The sequence below is a fragment of the Zootoca vivipara genome, chromosome 15 (genome assembly GCF_963506605.1).
Source record: "Zootoca vivipara chromosome 15, rZooViv1.1, whole genome shotgun sequence".
In the NCBI taxonomy this organism is placed as follows: Eukaryota; Metazoa; Chordata; class Lepidosauria; order Squamata; family Lacertidae; genus Zootoca; species Zootoca vivipara.
Genome location: NC_083290.1, coordinates 15686232 through 15708636, shown reverse-complemented (window position 1 = coordinate 15708636; position 22405 = coordinate 15686232). Strand labels below are relative to the sequence as shown.

The 22405-nt window shown below is 48.6% G+C and overlaps 1 protein-coding gene across 1 annotated transcript; it reads left to right on the top strand.

Annotated features, from left to right (window-relative positions):
* Positions 1–220: 220 nt before the first annotated feature.
* Positions 221–22171, top strand: LOC118097152 (S-adenosyl-L-methionine-dependent tRNA 4-demethylwyosine synthase TYW1). Its single transcript, XM_035139833.2, has 16 exons — positions 221–341; positions 1996–2135; positions 2806–2946; positions 3924–4025; positions 5941–6135; positions 7859–8119; positions 8836–8970; positions 10531–10645; positions 11846–11898; positions 12473–12591; positions 13909–14018; positions 14329–14506; positions 15646–15781; positions 16831–16941; positions 18429–18596; positions 19292–22171. The coding sequence occupies exons 1-16, from the start codon at positions 338–340 to the stop codon at positions 19511–19513; spliced, it is 2190 nt and encodes a 729-aa protein (XP_034995724.2). The 5' UTR covers positions 221–337; the 3' UTR covers positions 19514–22171.
* The last annotated feature ends 234 nt before the right edge of the window (positions 22172–22405 follow it).

Here is a 22405-nt window from a genome sequence, read left to right as displayed (position 1 = left end):
TTGCAAACTTAGCCGCCCAACCGTTGACACGATTTCCTCCAAAGTAACCCCCTTCGGAGTTCAATGGGGCTTAAAGTTCGGTCGGGGGAGAGGAAAACTTTCCTGGCCGCGATCCGCGATCGAAATCTTTTAATATCCGTGGAGGGGAAAGATAGGGTCGAGACGTTTGCAGAAGCTGCCACCTCGAAGGGGTTAATGCAGCCTTCCCAGAATCCCGCGGGGTGGGCAAGATGGCCCCTTCCAGGAGCTCGTGGGGCTGCTCCTCGAGAGTAAACCTCTTTTCCTCCCGCTAGGCTGGAAGCCGCTGTGGTTGTTGCTGCCGCTCGATTGCCTAGAAATGGGTAAGGACTGCGTGCCTGCTCGGGAAACAGCCTTGAGATCGTTTTAAGCTGAATTGGCATTGGGGTTTTTTGGAAGGAACCCAACAGATTCTGTGTGTATTTACTTGTTATTATTGTCTGTTTGATTTTTTTTACCCACCCTTCGCCCTCATGTACTAGTGGTCCGCAACAATTTCACATAATTCCTGCTCCGCAGTTGTGAGAATTTGATCTTTTAGTGGGGCAGCACCTGTCCTTCCCTGCCCTTTGACATCAGACAGGTGCCTTCTCTGTACCCGTTTCAGCACCTGCAAAAACCGTGTTTTTAGCCTACCCGATGTTTAGAAAGTTTATGCGAGCTTTAATCTGTTTTTAGTTTTGGTAATTTTATTGTTTTATCTTTTTGTAAACAGCTTTGAGGTTTGGGGTTTTTTTTATCATCACGCTGTACTGTATATAAATTTTATGAATAATAATAATAATAATAATAATAATTTATTATTTATACCCCGCCCATCTGGCTGGGTCTCCCCAGCCACTCTGGGTGGCTTCCAACAGAAGAATAAAACACAACGATCTATTAAACATTAAAAGCCTCCCTGAACAGGGCTGCCTTCAGATGTCTTTTAAAAGTCTGGTAGTTGTTTTCCCTTTTGACATCTGTTGGGAGGGCGTTCCACAGGGCAGGCGCCACCACCGAGAAGGCCCTCTGCCTAGTTCCCTGCAACTTGGCTTCTTGCAACGAGGGAACCGCCAGAAGGCCCTTAGTGCTGGACCTCAGTGTCCGGGCAGAATGATGGAGGTGGAGACGCTCCTTCAGGTATACTGGACCAAGGCCATTTCGGGCTTTAAAGGTCAGCACCAACACTTTGAATTGAAATAAACAATAAGTAAAAGGTAAAGGGACCCCTGACCATTAGGTCTAGTCGTGACCGACTCTGGGGTTGCGGCGTTCATCTCGCGTTATTGGCCGAGGGAGCTGGCGTACAGCTTCCAGGTCATGTTGCCAGCATGACAAAGCCGCTTCTGGCGAACCAGAGCAGCACACGGAAACACCGTTTAGCTTCCCGCTCTAGCGGTACCTATTTATCTACAGTACTTGCACTTTGACATGCTTTCGAACTGCTAGGTTGGCAGGAGCTGGGACTGAGCAACGGGAGCTCACCCTGTTGCAGGGATTCGAACTGCTGACCTTCTGATCGGCAAGCCCTAGGCTCTGTGGTTTAACCTACAGCGCCACCCGCGTCCAAACAATGAGTAGATAACATTAAAAATAGTTGGAAACAATAATCACATGAATATTGATGTAGAAAAATGGGGGGAACTCTGTTGCAACAGAAAAATAAAGAACTGCCTTGCTTTCACTGCACCCTGCCTCCATCCATCAATCTCTGACCCATCAGGGACTCGGGGGACTCAGGGCAAGAGCCAACCCCCTATTTTGTGTATCAATATATTATTATAAACTGCTTTGAGGTTTGTTTTGTTGTGTTTTTCACAATCAAGTAGCATATACATTTTGTTAAAGAGAAAAGAATAGTGTGGGTCCTAAAATGTACAGTATGCCGGTATATTATACACCTCAAGTGTCAAAGACTGGGGAAGAGGTTTGTGTTCCGCTATGATCCTAAACAGGCCTGTTAAATAGGCCCACTGCATTTCTGTTTTCTTCCAGATATGACAATGGAGACGTGGGACAGCCTCTATGCTCACCTGGCCTTCTTGTGGCTGAACAGATTCTACTTGTACTCTGGAGCCATGTTTGGGATCAGCCTTTGGCTCTGCATCCAGTTTGTCAGTAAGACCAAAAAGCAGGTACTTCCCCCCCACTGTTCCAGCATCCTTGGTGTTCTTGGTGACCTTTCCTGAAGAAGGGGCCTAGCGCATGGTGGCTGCTAAAGAATATGTATTATTAACACTAATAAATATATATATTTATTTATTAACAATTTTGGTTTACATCGAAGTTACCGTATAACCCCTTTGATCCTGATACGTATATAGCTACCAAATATTGCAGGAAATGACTTTGCTACCTTCCATAAATAAATTGGCAGCTACACCCATTTAAAATTAAAAGTTATTAAGTTAGGACAATCTGCACATACATAACTAGATTGGGGATATCAAATGAAGAACATATAATGATAATCAAAGAACAAGTAAGTAAAAATAAATATTAGCTCAGTTTAATGTAAACATTTATTAAATTCTCAGTATTTCATGCATTCCAAATTGTTGCATACTGTGGTATGTGTGTGGGAGGTGTTATTTCATTATTTGTATTATACACATGTAATAAAATTAAGCCAAACTTTGACTTAATTAATTTCAACTTTGTTGAAAGACTATGTAAGCTGCAGATGTATAAATTAAAAGTGGAAATGTGGGTCTCATGTTGCAGCCTGGGAGCCAGTGATGGGTCTGGACTGGTTGAAGACTGATGCTTTAGGACTCCTGCAGTTTTATATTTCTTATTTTGCAGAATAGAAATCGACTCAGAAAATCAAGCCTTCCCCATATTGCTACAGAAGGACTTGCAGGAGAGCAGAAAGGCCCCAGCATTGACAAAGTCCATGTCACCGGGGTGAAGATTTTTTTTGGTTCTCAGACTGGAACAGCAAAGGTCAGTGCTGTGATAAAACCAGGGAGATAAAAAATGAATCTTCTCCTTTGGGTGAGTGAGTGTGGTGGCTTTTCATGTTCAGGGGAAGGCACTCTGTTTGTGCTCAGAGGAACTAATTCAGGGGTACCCAAACTACGGCCCCCGGGCCAGATGCGGCCCAATTGGCCTCCCAATCCGGCCCGCAACGACCCCCGCCGCCCGCTGCCGCCGCCCGCTCTTACGGCGCAGCGACAATATTCAAAATCGGCAAAAAAATCGCCGAAAATCCTTTGTGCGCATGCGTATGGGCCTCTCCCGACCCAGAAGAGGTCATTTCCGATGCACTTCCGGGTCGGGGGAGGCCCATACGCACAAGCGATTTTCGGCGATTTTTTCCCGACCGTGTGCGCATGCGCACGGGCGCGCACTCCCCCGCCCTCCGGCCCGCTGCGCGCGCACTCCCCTCCCCTCCGGCCCGCCGCGCGGTAAGTCTGGGGACCCCTGAACTAATTCATCTCTCTCTCCTTTGAAATAAAAAATTGAAATTCTTCTGATTTAGACCATGGAACCCCTTGTAATAATAGATCACAAGTTCAAATCCCCACTTGTCCATGAAGCTCAATGGGTGATGCTTTGGGGCCAGTCACTGCCTCTTGGCCTAACTTACCTAACAGGGTTGTTGTGGGGATTAACCATGAATGCCACCTTGAGCTCCTTGGAGAAAAAGGTGGAGAATAAGTGCAATAAATAAACAAATGCAATAAAAAAGGTATTTACTGAAGACACACATACACCCTGCTGTGCTACAAATATCAAAGCAGTTTACAGCAATACAAACATAAACACAATCTATTTAGAAGCCACCTTATTCTTGCAGCTGTGATTTGTTTTTAATTTTGTATTTTCAATTCTTGCAACCTACCCCAGGACCTTAGGGTGAAGTTCAGGTAAGAAATGGAATGAATATTGCTCTAATTAGTTTCTTTTTCTTCTTGCAGAGATTTGCGTCGATACTTGCTGAAGCTGTCGCCTCCATTAACTTGCCCGCCGAAGTCATCGACATGAAGGACTATGACCCCGACGACTGTCTAGGAGACGAGGTTGGTCGTTCTTCTCCCCTGCTTCTCATTTTCTTTGGTGGGAGCCGGCTTGGAGACACCTCAGGCATTGCCAGCTCTCTCCCTTAACTAGGCTCTTGTGCTGTTAACAGCTGTGTGGCAGGGGAAAGTTCCGGAAAGGCAACTTTCCCTGCCAGGTAGCTGCAGTGTTAGATAAACACCTTTCCAGGACAAAGTGCATCTGTAGAAGCCATCTTCAACATCCACCTGTAGAGAAGGTGTATGGACTCCTCTCAGGAGAAAAGTTGGCAACCTTCAAAGCTGATTCACACATGTATGGGCCTCAGGAAATGAGGAAACCTGATGAAACTCGCTTTCACCGACTCTATCTTAATAGCATTAATTGTAGAGGAGTGTGCAAAAGTGTATTTGTTTATAACTCTAATGTGCCACTAAGGAAGCCCGGGCCTGGAATGGGGCCTTGAATGGTTTGCCTGGTTAGTATGTTGTTCATATGTTGGAAGGGTTGCAGTGTAGCCCACCTTGCAAAGCTAAGAATCCACTGCTTCCTTTTACTTCTGGCCACACCCACTCTTTCTGTTGGTTCCCGCCCAACACTGAAGAGCTTGATCTATCAGGCCAATGAGGGTCCATCTAGTCTAGCATCCTCTTTTCACAGTAGCCAATCAGGCACCAGCAGGAAACACCACAAGAAGGATCTGAGTGCAAGAGCACTTCCTGCAACTGGTATTCAGAACGCATTGCTGCCTCTAACTGGTGAGGCAGAGCATAGCTTTCGTTATGGATAGTAGCCCTTGATAGCCCTCTCCTCCATGTCTATGTCTAATCCTGTTTTAAAGCTATCGAAGTTGGTGGCCATCAGTGCCTCCTGAGCAGGACTCTTGGGCTGAAAAGGATTCCCCTCTTCTGCTCTGGGCATTCAGAGATGCCACATACTGGTGACTATGGATCGATGGCCAGGAATGTACAAATTGAGTGATGATAACTATTTAAACTTGCAAAGCTTTACTGTGTAATTGATTTTTAAAAACATTTCGATTGACTTAAAAAGGTGACCCTGATGAAATGGGTCAGCAGACTTAAAAACTTGAATATGATATTTTAATGCCAGTACTTCTAAATCTGTAGCTAACAAGGGCTTTTGCCCTGTGTGCAAGAGAAGCAGAAGGGGTTCCTCTTTGGAGACAGCACTTCCTGCAATGGATGTGTGCTTCGTTCAAAGACCGGCAATGCATTTCATTTTAGAAGTCTTCACTTATTTTCTGAGGTGCAAATTTATGCAGATCCAACAAATTAATCACTTGGGAGAAAAGGAGAAAAGGTGCGCTTTGCTTTAGAGGACTCACTTATTTCCCCATTTTATGCAGCTCTACTGTTTAAGTAAGGGACGCGGGTGGCGCTGTGGGTTAAACCACAGAACCTAGGGCTTGCCGATCAGAAGGTTGGCGTTTCAAATCCCCGCGACGGGGTGAGCTCCCGTTGCTCGGTCCCACCTCCTGCCAGCCTAGCAGTTTGAAAGCACGTCAAAATGCAAGTAGATAAATAGGTACCGCTACAGTGGGAAGGTAAACGGCGTTTCCGTGCGTTGCTCTGGTTCGCCAGAAGCGGCTTTGTCATGCTGGCCACATGACCTGGAAGCTGTACGCTGGCTCCCTCGGCCAATAACGCGAGATGAGCGTCGCAACCCCAGAGTCGGTCACCACTGGACCTAATGGTCAGGGTTCCCTTTACTGTTTAATTGGTTAGTAAACTAAAACAGAAAACCTGTACTCCATGCAGTTGATATTTATTAGCAGTGATTTCTACATTGCATGGGATTGGACCCAATGGCCTTTGGGATCCCTTCCAACTCTACAGTTCTATGTGGGAGAGGCGTAAAAATAATAACAGAGAAAAATGTCCGTTCCCCCCCCCCTTTTGGTGGGAATCTCTCCAGACAAAGAGCAAGAACATCTGTGTGTTCTTAGTGGCCACTTACACAGATGGGAAGCCAACAGAGAATGCCACGTGGTTCTGTAAGTGGCTAGAAGAAGCATCCAGTGATTTTCGAGTCGGCAAAACGTACCTGAAGGGCTTGAGATACTCCGTCTTTGGTCTGGGGAATTCTCTCTATGCCGATCACTACAACACCGTGAGTCCCTTTTTGTCATTCCTGCTAGAATTGATACTGATAGCTGGTAAGAAACTGAGATGTGGTGGGAGGGTGGGTCACAGGAGGACATCTAGTTTGACCCATTTCCCTCCGAGAGCAGATTCCGCCGCTATGCGAGGCTTCTCTTGCACTTGATCCGGAAGCTGCCGTTAGTGCAGAATGCTGCAGCACAATTGCTGACAGGAGTGAGGCCATGTCAGCATATACCACCTCTGCTCAGAGACCTGCACTGCTTGCCAGTTTGCTTCCAGGTCAAGTTCAGGCTGTTACTATTAGTATGTTAAAGCCCTTTACAACTTGGGACCAGTTTACCCAGAAAATCGTCTTACTCCATATAGGCCCCCTTGGCCACTTCGATGGGTGAAACTGGTATTGCCGCAGGTGCCACATAATACCCATTCCACATTTGGAAAAAAATCCATCTTTTTGTGCAGTAGCACCTATACTTGGGAACTCCCTGCCTATTTTTGGCGCCTGCTAAAAATGTACTTGTTTAGACAACGCTATGCAGATATTTAGAAAGTTCGTGTGAGTTTTAATCTGTTTTTAATTCATTGTTAATTTGACATTTCGAAAGTCTTAAATTATTGTTGATTTTTCTTGGAGATTTTTTTTTTACAATTGAGCGGTGTATGAATTTTATGAAATAAGTAATTAAATAGTCAGTGAGAAACTGAGATGAGGGGGGAGGGCTCAAGGGATCATCTGATCCAGGGGTCCCCAGACTTACCGCGCAGCGGGCCGGTGCTCGCCGCGCTGACCGCGCGGCGGGCCGGAGGGCAGGGGAGTGCGCGCGCAGCGGGCGGGGGAGTGCGCGCCCGTGCGCATGCGCACACGCACACGGTCGGGAAAAAATCGCCGAAAATCGCTTGTGCGCATGCGTATGGGCCTCCCCCGACCCGGAAGTGCATCGGAAATGACCTCTTCTGGGTCGGGAGAGGCCCATACGCATGCGCACAAAGGATTTTCAGCGATTTTTTGCCGATTTTTAAGATCGTCGCCGCGCCGCGCGCCGTAAGAGCGGGCGGCGGCAGCGGGCGGCGGGGGTCGTCGCGGGCCGGATTGGGAGGCCAATTGGGCCACATCCGGCCCGGGGGCCGTAGTTTGGGGACCCCTGATCTGATCTGACCTGTTACCCTCAGAGAGCAAATACTGCCCCTAAAGAATCTCCAGGGGATTCCTGTCCAATCTTCCCTTAAGAACTTGCAAGGAAGAGCATCCCATAATAGTCATCTTTGACTTGTTGCTGGACCGTCCTGGCTTTTTGGACAGACCTGGTGGTTTTTGAACTAATACCATCCCACCACCTGCATTTGCTCTTACAATATATTTTGTTCTTTCTTTTAAATTGGGCGTAGAGCAGGATTCCACCAGCGGGCCAGATCTTTAGCTCCCCACCTCTGGTGGGCTACTTTGGCAAGGGTGACAAGGTACACATTGATGACTTTAGGACTCAATCACCTAAAGATCTGCCTTCCCCAGGGCTGTAGCTCAGTGATAGAGCCCCTGCCTTGCATGCAGAAGGTCCCAGGTTCAATCCCCAGCAGCATCTCCTGGTAGGCCTGGGAATGTCCCCCTGCCTGATACCTTGGAGAGCTGTCGCCTGTCAGTGCAGACAAAACTGAGCTAGACGAACGTCACGGTCTCACTCAGGCAGCTTCATACATTGCTTACACCCAGGTCTCTTGTGTTTCTGCCGCAGGTGGGCAGGAGCGTGGACAAATGGCTGTGGATGCTAGGGGCCCGGCGGGTCCTCTCCTGCGCCCTGGGGGATGCCAATGTGGTGAAGAGCAAGCATGGGAGCCTGGAGGCCGACTTTGAGGCCTGGGAGGCCAAGTTCCTGGCCAGGCTTCAGGCCCTCTGCAGAGGGGAGAAGGTGGCCTGCGGAGGGGAGTGTAAGAAGGGCAAGTGCCGATCCAAGAGGAAGGCTGGGCAGGAGACATCGTTGGAGCAGGAGCAGAGGGTGAGTGGGACTGGGTGTGTACAGTGAGCCAACAGTGTGATGCTGCAGCACAAGGAGCTAATGTGATTTTAGGCTGTACCAAGAGAAGTCCAGTGTCCGGATCAAGGGACGTCATCACGGTCTCTCAACCTTACCTACCTCACAGGAGGCAGGTGGAGCTGTCGTCTAAACCGCTGAGCCTCTTGGGCTTGCCGACTGGAAGGTTGGTGGTTCGAATCTGTGCGACGGGGCGAGCTCCTGTTGCTCTGTCCCAGCTCCTACCAACCTAGCAGTTTGAAACCACGCCAGTACAAGTAGATAAATAGGTACCGCTGCGGCGGGGAAGGTAAACGGTGTTTCCGTGCGCTCAGGTTTCCGTCACGGTGTGCTGTTGTGCTAGAAGTGGTTTAGTCATGCTGGCCACATAACCCGGAAAGCTGTCTGTGGACAAACGCTGTCTCTCTCGGCCTGAAAGCGTGATGAGCGCTGTAACTTAACCGTCCAGGGGTCCTTTACCTTTTTTTTCTTTTACCTCACAGGATTGTTGTGGGGATTAAATGAGGAGGGGGAGAACTATGTATGCCACCTTGAGCTCATTGGAGGAGCAAAAGGTGGGATATAAATGTAAAAATAAAGAAATAAATCCAGTCTAGTGGCCTTTTGTGGGGGGTGGGGTGGAGAAGAGCAGGATGTTTTGGGGCTGTGTGGCATTTGCAAGCCATCTTTGGTTTTCACAGGAGGAGGTGGCGGAGGAGGAGCTTTTTGAGACCACGAGTGAAGAGGATTCTGGCAGTGAAGAGGGAGAGGGTGCCAACCAGATGGTGGATGTGGAAGACCTGGGCAGAGTCATGGGCCACATGAAGAAAGCCCAGGTAACGGTGGACTCTTTATTTTCAGCCCTGTGGCTGTGGGTTCTCGCAGGTTCATTTATTCATTTATAAAAATACTTTTATACAGCTGTGTCCTAAATTATTATTAGTATTTGTTAAATTTTAATACTGTCCTTCATCCAAAGATCACAGGCGGTTTACAACTGAAGAACACCAAATGCATAATATAATAAAGAATAGCCCACCCCCCACCCCCGGCACACTTAAAAGACCATACAGTGGTACCTCGACAACCGAACGATTCGACTTCGAAGGTTTCGACTTCCGAAGTCAACAACCCCGGAAGTCTTTTCCCCGCACGCGCGTTCTGCACCTGCACAACCGAAGACCTCGACTTACGAAGGCGGCCGCGGAACGGATTGTCTTTGTAAGTCGAGGTACCACCACTGTAGATTGTTTAACAGTCAAAGGTCTGGTTGAAGAGGAATGCACATGAGAAAGGGCCTCAGATGACAATCACAGGGTCTAAATCGGGCTTGGAAATCCCTAACGCCTCTACTCCTAGACCAGTGGTACAACACAGTTTGGCAGACTCCGGTATTAGAAAAATAATCTGACAAGTTCAAAGTGATGAGAGGGCAAAAGAAGCGCGACAGTTTTCATGCAATTTGATATGGTTTTATTGTTTATGAAGCATGTGGAAGAGAGGTTGTATCCAGTATATGGTATGGTACTTCCTTGGTACCAATGAAGATCCAATAAATAAATATCACACTTCTGTTTTTTGGGGATGGAAACAGTTAGTAGTGCAGAAAGCCAGAAAGCAGGCCCCAACACTCTGACATATCCCTGGGCTTGACAACATTTTGAGGGCCGCTTGGTAAATTTGGAATTCTGATAAAGGGCCCTGGGCACCAGTCACAAAATGGCTGCTGTGAGAGCGGGGTATATCACAAAATGGCTGCCTTTAAGAAGGGTGTTGACAAGCTGGAACGTGTGCTGAGGAGGGTGACCCAGGTGATCAAGGGTCTGGAAACTAAGCTTTATGAGGAACGGTTGAAGGAGTTGTGTATGCTTAGCCTGGAGAAGAGAAGACTGAGAGGAGATGTGATAGCCATCTTCCGATATCTAAAGGGCTGTCTCACGGAAGATGGAACAAGCTTCTTTTCTCCTGCTCTGGAGGGTAGGACCCAAACCAATGGATTCAAATTGCAGGAAAAGACATTCTGACTAAACATTGGGCAGAACTTTCTGAGGGTAAGAGCTGTCTGGCAGTAGAACGGACTCCCTTGGATGGTGGTAGAGACTCTCCTTCCTTGGGAGGGCTCCAGTCAGAGGTGGGATGGCTTTCTGCCAGGGATTCTCTAGCTGTGATTCCTGCATTGCAGAGAGGATTGGATTAAGCCTCTCCTGATCAAGCAGGACTCTTCTTAGGGAGGGCTGCAGACATCCCTTCATCCTTCTGCTCTAGGACCAACGCTAAAAAGAATGTCTGTGCCTTCCTTGAATGGAGTTGGCGATCTGTTTGTTTTGTTGCTCATTAACGCTCTGTTGCTTCTGCTAATGAAGAAAGTGAGGCCTGGTTTTGCCGTCCCTCTGCAGAGAGAGCGTGAGCTCGACCGAGAGGTTGAGAGGACGGGGCGGCCCCAGCGGAGAGGAGAGGATGCCTTGAGAGAGATGATCACACCAGCTTTGCGGGATGCCCTCGTGAAACAAGGTGATGTGGGCTGCAAGGAATCCCATGGGGCAGGAGAATCCAGGGGGCAAGGAGACTGGGGAGGGGAGTGCATCTATCCTAGGACGAGGAGCCTGCCACCTATCCTTAGCCTGCCTGGGCTAGAAAAATGGGGGACATGATTGGCAGTTAAAAGCTGGGTGTGTTTGGCAGGAATTGTCTCCAGGTTTTCCAGCCTCAGTTTCCCTCTCCTGATCAGCAGCCCTTGAACCTAAGAGGAGTTCTGCCGCATCAAACCATCCAGCCCAGCATTCTGATCTGACCAGACTAGATGCCCTCAGGGAAGCCCACTAACCAGGCACGAATGCAGTTGTGGCATCTTGCCCCTGTTGGTAAAAGGTGCTTGAAAATGGGTCCTTTCGAGGCACATTCCCTTTTCTGTTCTGGTGGTTGTATCTCTTTTCTATTTTCTTAAGCAACTATGCCAACCTCAGGAAAGTGAGGCTGGATGTTTGCAAATATATTCTGAGTGCCTCCATCCTAATACATAAATAGTAATAATATTAATGATTTTAATATTTGTGCCCCACCCATCGGATTGGGTTGCCTCGGTCACTCTGGGCGGCTTCCAACAAATATAAAAACATAATAAAACACCGCACATTAGAAAGCTTCCCTATGCAGGGCTGCCTTCAGAAGTCTCCTTGACATCGGACAGGAGGGCATTCCAAAAAGGGTGGGTGCCACTACCGAGAAGGCCCTCTGCCTGGTTCCCTGTAACCTCGCTTCTCACAGTGAGGAAACCGCCAGAAGACCCTCAGAGCTGGACCTCAGTGTCCTGGCTGAATGATGGGGGTGGAGACGCTCCTTCAGATATAATTAGACATTCCAGGGGTCACTCGGCAGGGTAGGGTTAGGTGCTGCTGTTGCTGCTGGACACGGGTTCCCTTATGAGCAACCTTCAGGGTGGAGCACATGCTGGGGGTGGGCGGGGCCAGAGGCAAAAGTAGGCGGAGCAGCAACCATGAATTTCACCTTTGTTGGTAGGCGCGTTTCTTCAAACTCACCCAGCGCTCTCTGTTCTCCATCGAGGCAAGCAAAGAGGCATTTCCAGAGTTCAAGGACCTGTTTCCAGCCAGGCTAAAACACGGGAGGAGGGTTGGTGCAGGTTCCCTTAGCCATGCATTTGTGCTAGATCTCCTTACGCTCAAGAAAGCAAACAAATCTCTCTTCTGATTTCAGGCTACAGGTTGATCGGGAGCCATTCTGGAGTGAAGCTGTGTCGCTGGACAAAGGTACTTCATTTCCTTCCCTGGGTGGATTCTTGAATCAGTGAAGAGGAATGTCTGTGGCCCTCCAGATTCTGTTAGACCCAGCGCCCCAGGAGTCAGCATGGCCAAGTGGTCAGGGATGACAGGAGTTGTAGTCCATAGATACTCCTCATCCCATCCATTGTGCCCACCTTTTACGAGGACACACAAGACGTCTTTCCTCTTCCGCAAAGGCCTCCTACAAATAATCTCCACTAGTTGGATGTGTTTTGGTTCCGGTGTGTTTTTAGCTTTGGGGATTTGGTACTGTTCTAACCATACAGTCGTACCTTGGTTGTCGAACGCCTTGGTACTCGTATGTTTTGGCTCCCAAACGAGCGAAACCCAGAAGTGAGTGTTCCGGTTTTTGAACTTTTTTTGAGAAGCCAAACGTCCGATGTGGCTTCCACTATTGTTTCTGGCGCGCCTGCACAATCAGATGCCAATCAGAAGCCATGCCTTGGTTTCTGAATGTTTTGGAAGCCGAAGGGACTTCCGGAACGCGTTCTGTTCGAAAACCAAGGCACGACTGTATTTCTTTCCGTTTGCCTCCTTCCAGTCGATGCTACGTGGGAGAGGCGGCTGTTACAAGCACACCTTCTATGGCATTGAGAGCCACCGCTGCCTGGAAACCACGCCCAGCTTGGCTTGCGCCAACAAGTGTGTCTTCTGTTGGAGGTAAGAAACTGGGGAGGGGTGGGGGACACAAACCAAAGCCCACCACCACCACCACCATCCCGGTCCAGGCCAGCCTCCTCTTTTCCTGCAGTGACCGACCAGTTGCCTTTTGGAAACCCGCAAGCTTGACTATAACGTCTCTCCCTTGTGGTTCACCTCTTGAGTACCTCTTGAGCTGGAGATAGACTGCTCCTGTACAGGGAGGTTTGCATTTAGCTGTCATTGCTGGTGGCCCTTGCTTCATGCAGCACAGAGTTAAACCATGGAACTCACTGCCACAGGAGGCAGTGAGGGTCACCAACCTAAATGGTTTGAAAGAGGTTTGGACAAATTCATGGTGGAGGAGAAAGCTATCAATGACTACTAGCCACAATGGCTTTGCTCTGCCTCCATATTTATGCTTCCAAATACCTGTTGCCAGAATTGACAGTAGAAGAGAGTGCTTTTGTGCTTGAATCCTGCTTGCAGGTCCCCCACAGGCATCTGGTTGGCCACTGTAAGAACAGGATGCTGGGCTAGATGGGCTGTTGGCCTGATCCAGCAGGTCTCTTAAGAATATGTGGTCACATTCACACTATAGCTATACCACTAATCCAGAATGCGGCAACTAGACTGGGGCCTGGGAGTGGCCGTCGGGACCACATAACACCGGTCCTGAGAGATCTACGCTGGCTCCCAGTACGTTTCCGAGCACAATTCAAAGTGTTGGTGTTGACCTTTAAAGCCCTAAAAGGCCTTGGTCCTGTATACCTGAAGGAGCGTCTCCATTCCCACCGTTTAGCCCGGATGCTGATCTTGCTGCAAACTTGATTTGATTATTCAGGACTTTTCTTACGAACGGAAAGAGGGGTGCCTTATATGTGTGGGTACAATATGGGTGGGGGGGTGGCTATTCACAGTGACTTTGGTGTCGTGTATATTTAACCCAGGTGGCGCTGTGGGTTAAACCACAGAGCCTAGGGCTTGCTGATCAGAAGGTCGGCGGTTCGAATCCCTGCAACGGGGTGAGCTCCCGTTGTTCGGTCCCAGCTCCTGCCCACCTAGCAGTTCGAAAGCACATCAAAGTGCAAGTAGATAAATAGGGACCGCTCCGGTGGGAAGGTAAACGGCGTTTCCGTGCGCTGCTCTGGTTCTCCAGAAGCAGCTTAGTCATGCTGGCCACATGACCCGGAAGCTGTCTGCAGACAAATGCCGTCTCCCTCGGCCTATAGAGCGAGATGAGCGCCGCAACCCCACAGTCGGACACGACTGGACCTGATGGTCAGGGGCCCCTTTACCTTTACCTTTATATTTAATTCATATTTAAATTATTTTCAGGCACCACACAAACCCTGTGGGCACAGAATGGCGGTGGAAAATGGACCCCCCCGAAATGATCTTGCAGGAGGCCATTGAGAACCATCAGAGCCTGATCAAGCAATTCAAAGGTATTCCAGGGGCTGCCTGGGCTCTTGCTCAGTGCCTTGCAATCCCAAAGCAGCATCTCCAAGCAGGAGTGGGAGAAACTGCCCGAAACCTCTGCCAGGAGGCCATGTTCGAAATTCCCTAGGTGCCAGGTGTGTTTTGCTACTGGCGCAGATCCAATTGCAACTACGTGGAGATTTCTGGGTGCCAGGTTCTTACTCCCCCCTCCCACCCAGTTATCAGCGTCTTTCTCACAGTCTCTCAGTGGGCGGAGCTGCTTGGGCTACATCTGCGCAAGCCCACAAAGACCCCCTCTTCTCCTCCGTTTTGCAGGCGTCCCGGGCGTGAAGAATGACCGTTTTGAAGAAGGGATGGAGCCCAAGCACTGTGCCCTGTCTCTTGTTGGGGAGCCAATCATGTACCCCGAAATCAACCGTTTCCTAAAGTTGCTCCATCGCAAGAACATTTCAAGCTTCCTAGTTACAAATGCACAGTTCCCCGAGGAAATCAGGTGAGGCCCGGAAGAGAAGTTGCTTTTCTCGTTATCCTTCCATCTATTTCCCATGGCTTTTCCTCCCAAAAGCTCAAGATGGCATGTGGGGTTCTCTGCCTCCCCGTTTCACCCTCACAGCAGCCGCGTGAGGTGGCTTAGGCTGAGAGACAAGAATAATTGGGAAAATGTTCAGAAAGGGCAGCCAGAGGGATCAAGGGGATGCAGTGTCCCTTAGGAAGAACGGTTGCAGCGTTTGGGACTTTTTAGTTTAAAGGTGAGCAAAAGGTGGCATGATACGAGTCTATAAAAGGCATGCATTGCATGGAGAAAGTGGATACAGAAAAGCTTTTCTCCCTCTCTCCTATCGCTATGTTGGAAGATTCAGGGCAGGAAAAAAGGACTTCAGGAGGGGAGGTTGATCTTGTGCTCGAATCCTGCTTGGGAAGTTTCCTATTGAGGCATCTGGTCAACCACTGTGAAAACAGGATGCTGGACTAGATTAATAATAATAATAATAATAATAATAATAATAATAATAATAATAATAATATTTATTATTTATACCCCACCCATCTGGCTGTGTTTTCCCAGCCACTGTGGGCAGCTCCCAACAGAATAATAATAATAATAATAATAATAGTGATAAAATATCAAACATTAAAACTTCCCTAAACAGAGATGCCTTCAGGTGTCTTCTAAAAGTCAGGTAGTTGTTTATTTTCTTGACATCTGATGGGAGGGCATTCCACAGGGCGGGTGCCACCACTGAGAAGGCCCTCTGCTATTGGCCTGATCCTGCAGGGTTTCTCTTATGTTCTCATGCCTTGCTGAAAAGTTTCCTTGGACCTGTGATAATTTCTCTTCCTTCCCTGGATGTGTCCAGCAACCTTAGACTTTTGCATGTGTGGAATGTAGCTTACTGTACGAAAGCATCCCTCACTCCACCTGCTTTTTGCTGCAGGGGTGTGGCCCCCTGCAAGTTAATCAGGAGGGCATGTGGCCCTTGGGTTAGAAAAGGGTTCCCTGTCCCTGCTTTAGACAAGCTCTTTTTCCTTTGTGAGGGAGGGGGAAATGTATCTTGATTTTTCTTTGGCTGCAGCGTTCTAAACTCTCTTGGGGCTTTCTCCCCCCCCTTCCCTTCCCCTCCTGCCCAAAAGGAGCCTCGAACCTGTGACACAGCTCTACGTGAGCGTTGACGCAGGAACCAGAGACAGCTTGAAGAAGATCGACCGGCCTCTCTTCAAGGACTTCTGGCAGAGGTTTCTGGACAGCTTGCAAGCCTTGGCAGAAAAGGTACCTTGTTCAGTTGCTTTCATTCCCTCCCACCCTCCGTTGCTGCAATAAGGTAAGTGAAAGGTTGTGATCAAGCTGAAGGCATTTGAATTCTCTAGGCCAAAAGCTCAGGTTTTATTACTTTTATTATTAAATGATTATGCATTTTTATCCCACTTTTCTCCCAGGGTGGCTCAAACGAGTTAAAAGCAGCACAGATAAAATAGAAAAAGCTAAAAACATATAAAAGGCAATCATTAAAGAGTAATTAAACTCTAATAGGATTAAGACAATATAAAAAAAAATCTTTTTTTAAAATACAGTTATAGTCAAAACAGCACAGCCTTCTTAAAAGCCCTTTCCTTAAAAAAAAAACACAGCCAGTCCACAAAGGCCTGTCAGAATAAAACAGTCTTCACTTGCAGGCAGCAGGACAAGAAGGGAGCCAGTCTAGCCTCTCTAGGAGGGAGTTGCATAGTCTGGGAGCAGCCACAGAGAAGGCCCTGCCCCGCATCCCCACCAAGCAGGATCAAGAGAAGGGTCTCCACCAAAGACCTCAGAGCCTGGGAAGGTTCATATGGAAGAATATGGTCTTTCATATAGCCCCCCCACCCCTCCGTATCAGGCCTGGCACAATATTTCATATCTGCTAGCATTGCCTTTTTAGGCCCCAGGGTGACTAGGGATTTACCCCTCCTCCCAATTCTTACTTATGTTCAATTTTGTTTATTTAAATGTTTATCAGCTACACTCTCATATAAAACATCACAGTTCTATTAATCTACCCTTAACAAACTATCATTCCCATAATTAATTTGGGGGAAGCCATGGGTGTCTTAAGTGCATGGTGTTAGTGTGACCTTAGTCTCCCTCTCTCTCACTTTGTGGCCTCTTCCACGGCGTGTGACCAGAAAGCTCACTATATCTGCAGCTTTCAAAACGTGGTCAGATAATGGAATTCTGTAGTGCACAGTTTTGAAAAGGGCTGTGCAGTCCTGACTGTCACCTTCTTTTTGTCGTTGATGTGGCGCAATTTAATTTGAACCCGCTTCCTTTTTTCCCCCTATCAGCAACAGCGCACCGTCTATCGGCTCACGCTGGTGAAAGCCTGGAACGTGGAGGAACTGAAGGCCTACGCTGACTTGGTGTCTCTTGGCAAACCGGATTTTATCGAGGTTAAAGTGAGTTGTTGATCACCAGGGTAGCACCATCCTTCTCACAACAGACTCCACCACCTCCGCCCTCCCTGGGTGCAAATTCAGCCTACCAAAACAATGAAAGTTTGCACAGCTGAACGCTTTGCAGGGATGGTTTGCATGGACCTGGATCCAAAAATCACACCCAAATACCCAAAGGGCAGGTTGGGTTGGGCTGTTCTTGTTTGCACTTCAGACCTGCCTTTGGAACTACTGTACAAGGGGATCGTTTTGCGAAAATAGTTTGTGGGTTTGTGGAGGGGAGAGGGGGAATTTGCCACTGCTGGCAGAGTGGAGTCTCCCTGTCCAACAGCTGTATGACCGACTTGCTTGTTGCTGGGTTCAAGGGATGGGAGAGGGCTGCCACCTTTTTGCCCCTGCTTATGGCCTTCCCCAAGGCATCCGGTTGGCTGCTGTGCTGGGCCAGATGGGCCTTTGGTCAAGGCTTCCCCCAAAGAATTCTGGGAGCTGTAGTTTGCTAAGGGGGCTGAGAGGTGTTAGGAAACCCCATCCCAGAACGACAATTCCTAGAGTGGTTTAACAGTCAATCCTTGTCCCCCGTGCACTCTTGGAATTGTAGCTTTCTGAGGGGCCTACTAACTCTCAGTGCCCTGCACAAACTACAGCTCCCAGAATTCTCTGCGGCAGGGGGTGGGGAGCCAGGGCTATTTAAAGTGGTATTGTAGTGCTTTAAATGTGTAGTGTGAATGTGTCCCCTGTTCTCCAGCCAGGCCAAAACAAGGAGGATGTGATGCAGGGCTGGTGTGGGGTGTGGCCTGGGAAGATGGGTGCAGTGGACCACATGTGGTTGGACACAGAGGAATGGTGGGAGGAACCAGCTGGGGAACCTCCAAGGGAAGAAGGCTCAGAGCCCGGGGAGTGGTGGTGGGACAATGATGAATGGCCAGAGGGAGAAGCCTGGGAGAAGGAGGTGTCAGAAGCTGGAAGTGGCAACATGGTTTAATGAGCAGGGAGAAAGAATCTGTGGCAGAGCGAAGCCCAGGCTCGGAGGCAGAAGCTGAAGAAGGGGAGGAGGGAGGCCAAGAGGCAGAGAGGAGTCCAGCTGGCGAAGAGTCCTAGGTATCTCCCCCGTCTTCTGCGACAAGCTCCGCCCCTCTCCTGGTCTCCCAGTACCATAAGAGGCATGAAGAGGGCGGAGGAGAGTTTGGCTTCACACAAGTGCAGTCTCTGATTGCTTGGGAAAAGCCCTGGAGAGGAGGGAACTTAGACGGCTATTGGGAGGCAGGGATTTTGAGTCTTGGCAACTGATCCATGAGGCAAGGCCTACTGGATCTAAGGAGCTGCTGTGCTCATTAGGCCTACCGAGCCTGTGCAGATTGTGTTCTTGCTAATAAAGAGTTTAAGTCCAACTTGGAACGATGTGATTTAGTGCTGGCTCGCATGTGACCCCCAGACCAGTTTCCCTATCCCTTGCTCTACAGGCCTGAAACGCTTCCCTCTTTCTCCGACAGGGTGTGACCTACTGTGGAGAAAGCTCAGCAAGCAACCTCACCATGGCCAACATCCCATGGCACGAGGAGGTGGGGCACTTTGTCCAGGAGCTGGTCGACCTTCTCCCGGACTACGAAATCGCCTGCGAGCACGAGCACTCCAACTGCCTCCTGATTGCCCACAAGAAGGTAAGGGGATCCTTATTTTGCAACCATTGATTTGAACTGTCTTCCTCAAGTTTCTGATCCTTAAGCCTGCGAAGAGGTCTTCAGCTTATAATTTTTTTTTGTTTGCTCGCTGCTTTTCAGTCGTAACACAGTTCAAAACGCTTCATGGCAGTGACAGTAAATCAATATTTACACACACAAAAAACCAAACATCTCACCAATTAAAACAACATTGTAAAAGCTACAGCAGATGGAAACGTTGGGAAAATGGTAAATCAAACAATGGCACAAATAGTGTTTAGAAAATGGTCAGGTGTAGTCACAGGGGAAAGGAACGGATAAGGCTTTATCTACCTCTCCAAGGAAGGGAGAGAACGTCTCATCCTGACCTTGATCAAAATAATCAAGGGGGAACTCTGGTGTACCCCAACCTGGGCAATATAATTTTGAATCGGATAATGGAATTCTATAGCGCACGCAGTTTTGATCAGGACTTTGCAGTCCTGACTGTCATCATTTTGTCGTTGATGCTGCAGAGTTTAATTTGGACCCCCAAGCTTGTGCCAACTGAGCTTGCTGTCTCTGATTTGATCATTTGTTCTCTGTCCTGTTTGTTTGTTTGTTTGTTTGTTTTTTAATTAAAAAAAAACAATTTTTCTGGAGGGGGAACGATCAATGGTTCATGGGTGTGTGTGTCTCTCTCTTTCCCTTTGCAGTTCAAGATCAGCGGGGAGTGGCACACCTGGATCAACTACGATCGATTTCAGGACCTCTTCCGCCAGTATGAGCAGAGCGGGGGAGCCAAGACGTTCACCTCGGCTGACTATGTCGCCCCGACTCCTCAGTGGGCTGTCTTTGGGGCGAAGGAAAGGGGCTTTGACCCAATGGACACCCGATTCCAACGGAAGAACAAAGCCAAGGACATCTCGGGGTGTTGACACTCTCAAAACAACAGCAGCCAGAACTCCTTTTAGAGCCACAGTCTATAGACAAGCCTTCACCTTCCAGTTGATTTGGACTACAACTCTCATCATGCTGGCTGGGGGATGATGGGAATTGTAGTCTTGAGAACGCCAGGTTGGCTTAAGATCATTTCAGGGAGATTTTAGCATCTACATTAGCCTTGGAAACCTTTGCAAGGGGGTCTTTGATAACCACCAGACAAATTTGAGGCGGGTTCTCATCTTCTACTCTACTCACTGATGAGCAATGTGGAGGCAAGAGCAATTTGTCATTTTTGAGCAAAAGGTAACCCTGGAAACTTTGTGCCTCTCACCCTTCCTCAAGCGGGGGCAATAACTGCACCTTGTTCTGTTTGCAGTCCTGGAAACCCAGTATTGCCTTTTTGCCGTCTCACTTGATCCCTTCGGTGTGGTCGGATTCCAGGTTCTGTGGGTTTGTGTGTGCGAAATTCGCGCCTCTGAACATTCCCCACTTGCATCTCCGCGGGGGATTTTTGCCCCAAGTTTTATACAGCACTGTGGGGTGGAGGGGAGGTAGGAAGATCACTGACCCCACCAAAACGACCCTTGGCATGCTTTGTTCTTCCAGATTGTGGATGGTGGAGTTTGTCCCAAAGGGGGCTTGGGCGTCTCTCCAGACCTGGGCCCTGCAGGAACACGAGGGAACTGTGTTTCTGGTGTCACGCCTGAAGCAAGAAGCCAAGCCCTTGAACTCTACACTACCTTTGAGGTCTCTGTTCTTTGGGTAACCTGGCTCAGCTCTCAGGAAACGGAAAACCAAGTTGCCTTAAATTTGGGTGCTGGCAGCTTATCAAAGGCCTATCTCGCTTAAACCGGATTCCGCCACACTTGATCTGGTTTAACCCACCAGGGTGTGCTTACGTACACCAAGGTAACGCTCACATCTTACATTTAGAGCCGCCCTACATTTAGAGCCATCTGATACCGCTTTAAACTAGCCATGGGTTCCCGCAAAGCATTCTGGGAACTGTAGTTTGGGAAGGGTGCTGAGAGGCCTTAGGAGACTCCCATTTCCCCTTAGAGAGCCATAATTTGCAGAGTCCCCTGGGAAGGGGGATTGACTGTTAAACAACTCTGTAAATTGTAGCTCTAGGATGGAAAGCCTCAACACTCTTAACGAACTACAGCTCCCAGGATTCTTCGGTGGGAGGAAGCCATGACTGTTTAAAATGCTTTAAATATGGTGTTAATGTGGCCTCAGTCTGTCACTCCGCTTAGAATTCTGGGCATTGTAGTTCTAGGTGATCCTCTGCAGAAGCTTTCCGCAGGACTTGTTTCCGGCTCCCATAGGGAGGGAGCTTGCTTCTGTCTGCGTTTCAGACAAGCACCGCCTGAAGTGACAACCTGAGCAGGGATAAAAAACGCTTTCCTGTGCTTCTGGCAGATGAGATGGATGGATTTTGGAACATTTCTTTGTTAATGGAGGTCATTATATATTTCCCATTCTGTATAATTGTGATTCGCTGCCCAGATTTCCCAATAAGTTGCCTTAGGCTGTGCTGCATTAATGTAAAATTCCCCTTTTGGCCGAAGAGATCGAATATCTGTGGCTACAACCATAGGACTCTCGTGTGTGGCTCAGGGAACGTTTTTGAAACATTTGCTTCAGTTGCTCAGGCACTGGAAGAGGCACGCAAGTTTTAAATGGAATAATAGCTCCTTGCTTGTTCTGCCAGGGGATGGGGCTACCACAGGAAATGTTTGGACTCTGGGCCTGATTTGGCCTACCGGCCCCTCCCTTTTCCCTCTGAGGCCATTCCGGATGAGCCACGCCCAGGAAATGATGAGCACGTCAGGAAATGATGCGGCTCCCTGCTGAAGGTGGGATTTGTAGGCACCGCCCATTAGCAGATCATCTGCAGCAGCCTGTTCCTTTGCTTGTGGGGTTTGATTTCAAACCACTCAGGCAAAGTAAAATGAGCCGCCTGATGCCATTGAAGGGGTGGCCGAATCCAGTTCCTGGGGCTGCAGTAAAAACTCTTAACCCATCTCTGGCTTGTGTATTTCTCTCCCAACTCTGCACACATTTCTGCCTAGGAATTGCACCGTGTGAAAAATGAATTTTCTGCAGCATGCCATGTTTTTGGGTCCCCTTCTGGGCCTTGTCCTCTTGTTATCTACCACTGTTTGATTTTATTACACTGGTCTTTTTAAAATAGACATTGCATTGCAATTTTCCAACCCTGTGAGGTGGGTTGGGCTGAGAGGCAGCGACTGGCTCAACGTCACCCCCAGTGAGCTTCATGGCCGAGTGGCAACCCTGTTCTCCCAGGTCCTGGTCCAACACTCTAACCATGACGCACTAGCTCTCCATCCATCAGGTGCTCAAAAACTCTCATCTCACCCCCAGTTCAGAAATCCCAGCGTTCATCCATGCTGTTTGGAGTATGATGGGAATAAACGACAACCTGGATATTTTCATCCAATAAAAAGGCTGTTCTTTACCCAGCAGGAAGGATATGGCACTCCCCAGGGTCCAATTAAGTTGTTAAAAATTACGCATTTTGGCCTTTCTTTTTTTTATCTGCCTTTAGCTAAAGCCAACTTTTAATATTGCTGTTGTGGTAAAATGATAAAACGTTTACAAGCTGAGATAAAAGAGGCCCAAATGCTGCTGCCTGTTCTGTGGTTCCTCTCGTTCCAAAGGCGTTCAATTGGGAAGTCAGGGGCGGCGTGCCAGGATTTGGGCAGCAAAATGCGCAGTTTCAAGAAAGGGCCTTTTGTGCCGGGGTGCGGTTCATACTGAAGGCGCGTACATACACTGACATTTTCAAAAAGAAAACGGACAGAAAACGGCCTTATTTATATGGCGAGAAGCATTTCCTGACAGATAAATGCACACGCCCT